Source organism: Dysidea avara, chromosome 7 (assembly GCF_963678975.1).
Source record: "Dysidea avara chromosome 7, odDysAvar1.4, whole genome shotgun sequence".
NCBI classification, from domain to species: Eukaryota; Metazoa; Porifera; class Demospongiae; order Dictyoceratida; family Dysideidae; genus Dysidea; species Dysidea avara.
This window is the reverse complement of record NC_089278.1, coordinates 9,266,991-9,276,682: the sequence shown is the minus strand read 5'-3', so window position 1 is coordinate 9,276,682 and position 9,692 is coordinate 9,266,991. Positions and strand designations below refer to the sequence as shown.

At 40.2% G+C, this 9,692-nt stretch overlaps 2 protein-coding genes across 2 annotated transcripts; one reads left to right on the top strand and one right to left on the bottom strand.

The window, feature by feature from the left end:
- Window positions 1-6: 6 nt before the first annotated feature.
- On the top strand, window positions 7-3,267 carry LOC136260296 (protein DD3-3-like). Its single transcript, XM_066053977.1, has 13 exons — window positions 7-70; window positions 162-256; window positions 313-366; window positions 414-653; window positions 705-903; window positions 1,063-1,224; window positions 1,274-1,449; window positions 1,503-1,638; window positions 1,692-1,801; window positions 1,857-2,030; window positions 2,083-2,318; window positions 2,374-2,587; window positions 2,641-3,267. Exons 2-13 carry the CDS (start codon window positions 186-188, stop codon window positions 3,155-3,157), a joined length of 2,289 nt encoding a protein of 762 aa, XP_065910049.1. The 5' UTR covers window positions 7-70; window positions 162-185; the 3' UTR covers window positions 3,158-3,267.
- On the bottom strand, window positions 3,228-9,625 carry LOC136260295 (SANT and BTB domain regulator of class switch recombination-like). The gene is made up of 15 exons (XM_066053976.1): window positions 9,479-9,625; window positions 9,097-9,377; window positions 8,843-8,920; window positions 8,734-8,798; window positions 8,107-8,325; window positions 5,423-5,481; window positions 5,206-5,366; window positions 5,071-5,157; window positions 4,960-5,025; window positions 4,855-4,899; window positions 4,357-4,612; window positions 3,786-4,305; window positions 3,627-3,734; window positions 3,473-3,573; window positions 3,228-3,410 (listed from the first exon to the last, which is right to left on the bottom strand). The coding sequence occupies exons 1-15, from the start codon at window positions 9,623-9,625 to the stop codon at window positions 3,282-3,284; spliced, it is 2,322 nt and encodes a 773-aa protein (XP_065910048.1). The 3' UTR covers window positions 3,228-3,281.
- Between the last annotated feature and the right edge of the window lie 67 nt (window positions 9,626-9,692).

Sequence of the window (9,692 nt, the reverse complement as noted above, 5' to 3'; positions counted from 1 at the left end):
ATTCATAGGTATTTCTATAAATCACATATTCGTAGTTACCATATTATCAGTTGTATATCTCCGTAGAAATGTAAGGTAGCTCGAGTAGAAGAGACATGTATTTGTTGACCGTGCTTATTGGTTGCTAATAACACATCGTAAATTGTATATCTCCGTTGTAGACAGAAAGGTAAAGTAGAAGAGACATGAAAGTTGCTTTTCTGGTCTTGCTGATTTTGGCGGCGGCAAATGCCGACATGTATTTACACAACCCAAGGTACGTTCGATCCCAGAACACCTTTGTAAAGTTATAGATTTGCACAATTTCTTTAGGGGGTCTAATAATCGTTTGGATGAGGCTAACAGAGAAAGGAACAACGCAAATAGGTAAGGAAGGATCAACACGGAGATCAATTAACTGAAAATTTTTGCAGGCTGTTTGACTCACAAAACAATAACCGTGGTGGCTACAATGTGGGAAGCTTGTATTACTATGCTGGCTCGACCTTATCTGTGGAATGGACCAATCAACATTCGTGTGGTGACGCCAACAACCACTGCGAGATAATTTTCCAGTACATGTGTGCGGACCACATAAGAGATGGCGCCACAACTGGCACCATTCCTGACCGACTATTGCTCTGTGAGAACTTCAACTGTAACGAGGACATTGAGTGAGTGTGCACATGATAGCATAGTTTTGAGTTTGTCTCGATACTTGTTAGGTATGGTATGCACGAGACTTTTGACTACTACATCAATTGTCGACTGCGTCGTCGTAATGAGGGACTATTCACTGCAGACCAAAACCTACGCGGTACCTCAGCCATTTACACTCGTCAGAACCCTGGTGGAACAAGGCGTGGCTATGAATGCCCTGAAGAAAGGGACTACTATCCATACTGGCACCCAACTCCATGGATTGTAAGTCTGCATGCGCACTCTCATTCTTCCATTTAAGGGATTATTTGTTCACTAAGAATAGCTTGTCATGACTGATGATTGTGTAATCAGTTGTAATAGTCATATGACTTCGCTATTGGTGGGGCTTGTAATTTTATCTAGTGTTTGGTTTTCATGTAGGATGTGGCTGTGCTGACAAATGATCCCACAAGATGTCCATACTATGAGGCAGAGAGTGCCAACGTCAAGTCTCGCCATGCATGCATTGTGCCTAACGAGTTGATCAATCGAAATCTTAACAGGAGAACTGGAATCATTCCAAACAATAAAATGGAATGCAATGTAAGTTAGCTGCTTTTCTTGGCTCATGGTTGAAATGGTATATCTGCAGGAAACTGATAATTCAACATGGCTGGAATTTGCACCTAATGGACGACCAACTCCTTTATGTATGGAAACTCCTTATAGCAGAGACAACCACCTTGGAAATGGAATTGGAGGATTTCCTAACACTTTTAACTGGACTATTCCAAATAATCCACACGAGAACTGTGTATTCCGAGCAAGGTATGGGGTTGGTGCTGACACTTGATTCTGAGTTTGAGGTGATGTCTCCACAGGTACAACATTTCCACTCAGGACTATGAGGCTTGGAATGGCAGTGTCAGCTCAGCTAACAACACTCGGTTGAACAACCAGCGAACCAATCTTGATGTATTCTCCCGATTCAATTTTAATGCTTCTACTGCATTAGAAGTAATGACAGTCAACTCACTCACAGAATTGTGTTGATATTGTTTATTTTTCAGCGTGGCTATTACTTTAGAAATAATCCTGAAGTGCAGGTGTTTGAAGGGGCAAACTTCGACTTGCGTCTTGCAATTGATACTTCTCAGTTTGGCAGAACCTTCCAGGACAGGTATGCCTTTCTTCTGCCAGCCTTCTAGTGTGTTATAAACTGACTGTCACAATAGGTCACACACCTTTGCCATCCGCAGTCGCCCTGAGAATATAGATCCAAGTGCCAGAATATTTAATTTGAATGTGCGAGGAAAACGTGGCAATATTGTGCAGACATACCCTGGAGTTGAGTACGACTTTGTTCCCAACAGATTGACCTTGACCCAAGAAGACTATGTGCACATCCAGTGAGTTTTGGAGAAGCGTAGCATACTGGACATGTGTACTACTGTGTTACAGGTGGACTGGATCTAATACTAATCCTAACAACAACGATGGCCAAGGACGGGCTGGGTCTGATCGTTCCAACATTGTACTTCTAAGGGAACAGGTATATGATGAAGGCACACCTGTACCTGAAGGAGAGAAGTTTGGACATTGGGGTAACTCTTATCCTGCTCATCTGGATGCTGATGACATGTCCTTCTTGGGACTCAAGCGTTCCCTGAGACAAAACCTGGCTGTGCTGGATAATGGTAAGTTGCAAGAGGTTTTATTAAACATATTGTACCATGTTTGTTTCTTTTACAGTTCAGTTTGGTGGAGAGATGTCTGAGCTGGATGATGCTGGGACTTACTTTGACCTTGGGGCTTGGAGTGTGACTGCCTTGGGAACTTACCATTACCTGTGCACACGAAACAACAACTTCTCTAACCGCAGTCAGAAAGGAAAGATAATTGTCGTACGACAGAAGGTGGCTACAAATGTCATAGGCTGGAATGGAGGCAAAGTAGAAGTTGGACCGTAAGTAGACTATTTGTTTGGTAACATTGGTGTGTACTCTCTTTTGCTATCAGTCATGAAGTAAATGTTCCAAGAGGTGTCCTAGTTGAACCAGCTATGTTTGTGATGCAGCAATGGCCGGATGACCTAGCACCAGCAGCTACAAGGCAACTGAGTGGAAGAAACTTGGATCTCCCTGATGATCCTGTTAGTGAATATGTCACTGTCGAAAGAATGGGAGGAAAACAAGAGGGCATGTTCAGTGTTACTCTGTCTGTTAGTGAAGAAAATGATGTACATATCATCCGCTACAGTGGTGCCAATGGATGGAATGCACGAGAACTTGACACAGAAGTGTCCAATGGAATGGCAACTGCTCAGACTGATGAAGATGGTGTCTTTGTAGCATCAGGATCACCTACCAACTATGTCCTGATTGGTGCCCTGGTTGGTAGTCTGGTTGTCGTGGCACTCATAATTGGTGCTGTCATCATCTTCTTTGTTATTCGTCGTGATAAGTGGCAAAAGGTTAAAGCAACCTTCAAGAACACCAAGACAAATGTGACCAGGAGCTTTGCCAGCAAAGTCTAAAAGACAACTGGACTTGATAAATTAATTTATAATGTTAGATTGTTTTGTATGTATGTGTACTGCTGGACAGTTAGTTTTGTGGTGATTATTAAAGTAAAAATTACAGATTAGATTTGTACATAGATTAGATTGGTCTGTGACGTTTGTCTCTTGCCATTCTGTTGGAACCAACAGTCATTCCATTTTGTGATCTAGCAGCCATTGATGCTCTAAACTGAGCCTCCAGCTTGGCATAGATCCCACTGGCAGATACCTACATATGAAGAACGTGGTTGCGTATATACACCTGTTGCGTGAATTCTACAATACACCAACTTCTTTCCTCTTGTTGAAAGTTTTCTTTTGAGCTGGATGACTACCTTGTTGAGAGGCCATGGCTAGTCGAGCACTCAGTACGGCTTTCAACATCTTTTCATCTTTGTAAGAGTGGTACTTTGATGGTTTATTACAAAGCATTTACAGAGCTTACCATGTTTTCTTTGTGTGTCTTCATTCCACAGTTTGGTTTTAGAGGTGTCCCACTTCCAGTTGGCACAGTTTTCATCATCAGTCATTTGGCTGCTGACAGAGTGGAGCTCTGAAGTATTACTAGTGTAACATACTGTATCAGTACTAGTATAAGACTCACCAACTTCATCCTCCTCCACATCGGAGTAGCACTCTTCTTGATGATGGCGTCGGCCCTTAGTCCTGTTACGCTGGTGTTGGTGTGTGCTCCTCACACTCGACTGACTTGTTTCACGAGATAGACAACTTGTTGTAGTAATGCTATCTGAGTTAACTGTACTGGCAGTACTGGGTCGGGACTGTGTCTTCCCATACTCCTGTTGGAAAATGTTGACCATACTGTTGCTCCTGAATATCAAGTCTGTCTGTGACTTTTCACTGCAAATCACATCACGGTGAGCAATCAAAATGTCATACACAATCTTGGTACAGTTAGTTCTGTCCTCCTTGTTTCTCCTGCACAAGCTATTAGTGGGTGTGGCTATAGATGATGGAGCTGATTTCTGCCGCACTCTAGTTCCGGGTGTGGTGAACTTGCTGATATGATGTGCACTGTGTGAACTAAGTGATGGTGGTTGTGATGCTACACTAGGATTATTGTCTGCAAGTTTCACAGTGTGGTCTCTTAGTCGACACCCTGACTGGATGGCACAAGTAACAGATGACAAACACACCACAAACACACTGCACACCTTAGAGATAGATAGAGTGTTAAAAGCATTGCATGACTGTCGACAACAAAGGTAGTAAGTTGGTCCAGCCACAGACAGGTTGGTTGACTGAGGGTGATAGGGACAAGTAGCTAGAGAGCCACACTGGAACACTTGCGCACACTCTGAACAGCACAGATCATTCACTATTCCCCACAGCCTCCAGAAAATGACACGCCAGTTTAGTCCTTCATCTTTTAATGATATCAAATAGTTGTTGACGTCCCAGCTAGGGTCCCTAAATAGGACAGAAAATCATTGTTGTTGTTGTTGTGAAAACAATGGCACAATGGCATGCTATAGGAAGTTTACCACAAATGGCTGATCACAGTATGAAGGAGCAATTATCACATAATATCCTACACATTTTTGACTAACAGGTCAAGAACTATTACACCATGTAAGGATTTATGAGTGTAAAGCACATGGTACATAAAGCACATGGTACATATACGGTTGACGATATATTCATTGACTTGCCTTTCATGCTTGAAGCTGATTTTTCCTTTACAGTCCACAAACAGCCTGAGTGATATGGCCAGCACAGGTACATACACACATACATCAGACACACACACACTATACCTCTCAAGGGCACAAGGCAGTTTACTGGACTGGTCTGTGGTGAGTAGTGTGTGACAGTGTTGACAGCTACAGGGGGTACATTGGACCACACTCAACTAGGAAGATTCTTACCGATAAAGTGTGGATGCATTGTTTGGTGAACAGTTGGTTGAAAAGGTCGGTTCGAACAACTGCTGGATTTTGTTTGCAAACAGTTTGCTATAAACAAAAACCAATTAACCAGTGTCTCAGTGAAATAACTGCTACTTTTTAACACGGTCTTTTTTATCAAGTAGGTCTTCACATTCAATGATGGTGAACTTGTTGGCTAGTCTGCTCAACAGCTCATCATTGAGACAACTCATGTTACACGGTAACTGGACAATCTCTGACATGTGGTCATGACAATAAGTCAGACACTCTTCAACCTGTAGCAGAAATCATATACGTGTGTCGAGTGTGTGGTCAACTGTAGAGGGCATACCAGGTTAGGCATTTTCAAAAAGTTTGACGAGATCAGAATTGAGATAACATTCCCTGGCTCTGTGAAATAAAACAGAGAAACACTCACATGCACAATAAACATAAGACAACCAGAAAGCATGCATGCTCTTGTGGGCTGTGCCAAATACATGGTCACTGTCTGTCTATATGATCATTTTCATGTGGGGCAAAATGAGGCATCATCAAATATCTCATGAACTCAATGAATAATTAAAAATAAAAACCAGCCCATTCTTACACATTAATATTGATACAGACAGTAGATAGTCGTGTGACAAAGAAAGCCAGCACATAAGAGTTGATAATATTATGAACTCTTGCCAGTATGCTATAAACATCGATGTGTGAGCAGACATATGTGACAAGCGATCTTCCTCACATGATTAATAACTCCGGACTGGGAAAATCTGTTAGCTTGAAATTTGGTCAGGGGAAAGATACAATGTAGGTTAATAGATGCATGCTTTGAAACAATTTTAAGTTTAATATAGAATTCAATGTGTGTAGAAGAACACTTTTCACAAATTCAATGAATTCTTGTTTATTGAAAACATGATTTACATGCATATGTAGCTCTTATCATTTTGCAGTGGGGTTGCTTGGAACAGCCATGCATCAAACTTGTTCCAGCCATTTAAAGGTATAATTTAACCATAGTTTCATTGATCCAGCAAGTTCTTTTGTGTATTTTAGAAAATCACTAATGTGTAACTCAATCATCTCCAAATTTGGTACACATACAGAGATGAAATCACATACCACGTTTTGCATAGAATTGTTCACATAAAATGATTGATATTTGTCATAGTCACAGGGCAAACCACTTGTAGGAAAAACTTGAAAAGTTTGTGCCATCATCCATCATAGCAGTAACCTTTAGGTGGTAAAAAAAATCCTGCAGAGTATCCTGCACAGTTACAACGCAAAAACCAAACAAGTGTAATATGATGGGATCAAGATATTCTAATAGAACAGTCATCAATATTTTTTTTTTAATGTATGAAAAAGTCAAAACAATTACCACCTTAAATAAAGTAAAGATTTCGTCTAGCAATAAAAGTTCTTTACCACTGCACCCGTAGATAAGAAAAATATAAAGCAAGCCTCAAAGCTGGTAATATATAGGCCAGTGTAAAGAAGTGATATCCATGCCAAGCTGTGAAGGATGTGGCTTTCCGGGTAATGCTATCATTAATAAATCTGATTGTCATAACATATTCAACTGCCACCTATGACTTAAACCACTTGGCTATTACAACCTCCTCTACCTAAATCTCCTGCTGCTTCTAGCAACTTGTATGCCATACAACGTATTGTATTACGTATGGTGTAAATGTTTGACAGAAAAATTGCTACTAATTGGGTCAAAATTCATCACGAAACTCTACATTCACATCATAAAGGAAATTTGTTAGGGTGGATAAAGAAATTCACCCCCCTCCTCAACCTTGACATAAGACTTAATAAAATATCCACAATGTCTAGACAATTTATCTTGTAACGCATCTAAAGATCAGGGCTGGACCATGTACAAAGGTATGTGTAACATGACAACACAAACACACACACACACATACAAATAGAGGCAGGTGTAATTGGTCAATACCTATAACATATGATCGCAAGAGTAAATAATATTTACTCTTGATATCAAGATACTCTAGTAGTGCAGTCAACTATTCTAATAGAACGGTCATATATTGTAACATGACGATAATATTCACTACCTCAGAGCCTCTAAAATCTGGGGGGAAATCCTGGGAGCCTCCCCAGAATGGAATTCATATCTATGTACTATACTGTGTAACTTTTACTGCCTACCACTCACTCTCTATACTTCCCTATAATCAATAGCAACAAAGAGTATCAATATAATAATAATTATTGCCCTGTAATCAACAATTGCATAGAGAGTAACATGGATATTTCAGTAATTGCTCACTTACGCAAAATGGTAATATGAAATGCATACATGGCAATGGGTCTTTATACACCAACCTTTTATGATGTTCAACCAACTATTGAACAGTTGTTGGACAAGGAAAGACCCAAGATAACCCCAGCTTAGGGCTGTGTGATAATTCAGATAATAAGATTATTGTGAAAGATATCAATTTATCGTTATCATGGTAGTTTCATTAACATGATAATAGTAAGTTTCTGCATACTACAAGAATATATCTTCAATACATGAATAACAGTCATGTATCACCATTTTCTTATGACAATTTTCAGGTAGTGTTCTTGATGGAGGTTTCCATTATGGCTTAAGAGTAAATTTACTAAGTGAATATACTTTATGCAAGTATCGCGTGATAATCAAGATAATAAGTAGCATTATCAAGACACCAGAAATTTATTATTGCCCAGCTTACTTTTGAAAGTAGTGACTAGTGAAACAAACAAGCGTGTTGCCATGCCTTCCGGGATCTGTTTGGCAGTGCCAAAACTCTAACATTAGCCATTTCGCTACATGGTATCGTGTTTTCACTTAGTTTAATGGCCGAATTGGAATAAACTCAGTACCATTATTGGCACCATAAACAAATCATTACTGAAACATCCATGTTACTCTTTGCAATAATTAATCACGGGGCAATATGCCATTTGATAATTTTGGTTACTATTATATACTTTTGCATGTACATATACACACACACTTACTGAAAGAAGGTTTCTTGAGAGGTTCACTGACAAAATTGCCAGCAGTATCCTCCAACAAGCCACGTTTCACATACTGCATCAGCCAATCAAAGATGCCAATATCACAATGTACTGAAATGTCCACATCATCATAATGATGAGTACCAGAGGATAGGTAGTCAGCAAAATAGTACATCTCTTTAACCAGCAAGTCTCTGGGGCACATGAAGTCTTTCTTGACTAGAAATGATTACCAGGTAATAGATTGATACAACGTACACACAACACACAGGTTGCTGAAATACTCTAATAGAACATACACTTACCAAGTGCTAAACATATTCTAATTAAACAGTCATTTTGAATACTTTTGCAAAATAGCTATTGCAAAATAGCTATATATCGTACTTGAAACTAAAGTTTTGATTTAGCAAAAGTGGCTTCAGTTAAAGCCAAACTACAATCTCAGCATATTCTAGCCTAAGTACCCTGACTACCCTCCACCTCCGTATGAAGAACTTTTAGTGATTTCTAAATCAGGCATTACACAAGTCAAAGTCTAAGTTCACAAAGTTCAATACAATCAGTATGTAGGATAGTGCAGTCATTCATGTAACATTTATCACTTACACAACAAACACAACTCACCATTCTTTGCCTCATCACATACATGGACAACAATGCTGGGACCATCCACACCATTCACACTTTTACTAAACACAAAGTTAAAAAGTTTACTATATATTCAAAGTCTTACACAAGAGTTGCCTTAGGTAGTTGTTCCTTTTCCTCGTGCTTTGCATCCATGCTCACGTCCACAGCTTGGCCCATCTCCCTGTACATATAGTAGACCAATATAATCACATGCGTATCAATGCAAAGTATATCTTGATTACTATTAGCTACAACTACCAGGTGTACAACTTCAACCCTTAAAAGTTGGTGTCTGGAGGGCATGCAGCACTGTGCACAAGTATATGTAGTTCTTCACATTAGCAGTACTATACTCACCTATGTACTGTTTGCTGCACCTGAGAGGGTTGCAGCCGGAACCCAATGTCACTTTTGCTCCGGTGCATTCTCGACTGATAAGACTGTGGTTCACTTGTGAGTACACTACTTGTACTGGTCTTCAAACTTCTCTGTTCCATGTTTCCAGCTCCTCTAGGTGGTTTGTGAGCCAGGCTTGAACTGTGAGATGAAGACAGAGGCCTTCCCAGCGCGGTCAGACCAGAGTAATCGCCAGTTACGCTGCCCCCACAGGCTTTCAGCTCTTCCCAGCGGTGTGAACACTGTGTAACCAACGAATTTATCACACGATTTTAAATGGTGCCCATCACGACAGCATATAAACAATTAACCAATAATCGCGCCTATTTGTTATCTTTTTCACCTGTTTAGCGGTTGTCCCTGGAATCAACTTAGCAATTGATTCCCAGTTTTTGAACTTCAAATTCTGAAACTCGGTTGAGTTCATGAAAGTCCTCAACATTATGTCCAAGGCTAAAGCCTTTGAAGCCTCGTTACGACTTGGCTGCATCTCAACCCAACTCTGTTGGCACCTTTCAACTTGTAAACAGCGCTGCGAAAACACACCCGTATCGCGT

Coding starts and splice junctions, on each gene's coding strand:
- LOC136260296 (XM_066053977.1), top strand. CDS start 186: ATGAAAGTTGCTTTTCTGGTCTTGCTGATTTTGGCGGCGGCAAATGCC. Junction 654..704: donor AACTGTAACGAGGACATTGA/GTGAGTGTGCAC, acceptor GATACTTGTTAG/GTATGGTATGCACGAGACTT. Junction 1,639..1,691: donor ATGCTTCTACTGCATTAGAA/GTAATGACAGTC, acceptor TTTATTTTTCAG/CGTGGCTATTACTTTAGAAA.
- LOC136260295 (XM_066053976.1), bottom strand. CDS start 9,625: ATGCAGCCAAGTCGTAACGAGGCTTCAAAGGCTTTAGCCTTGGACATA. Junction 8,921..9,096: donor GTGCAGCAAACAGTACATAG/GTGAGTATAGTA, acceptor CTATATGTACAG/GGAGATGGGCCAAGCTGTGG. Junction 4,613..4,854: donor ATCAGCTTCAAGCATGAAAG/GCAAGTCAATGA, acceptor TGTCCTATTTAG/GGACCCTAGCTGGGACGTCA.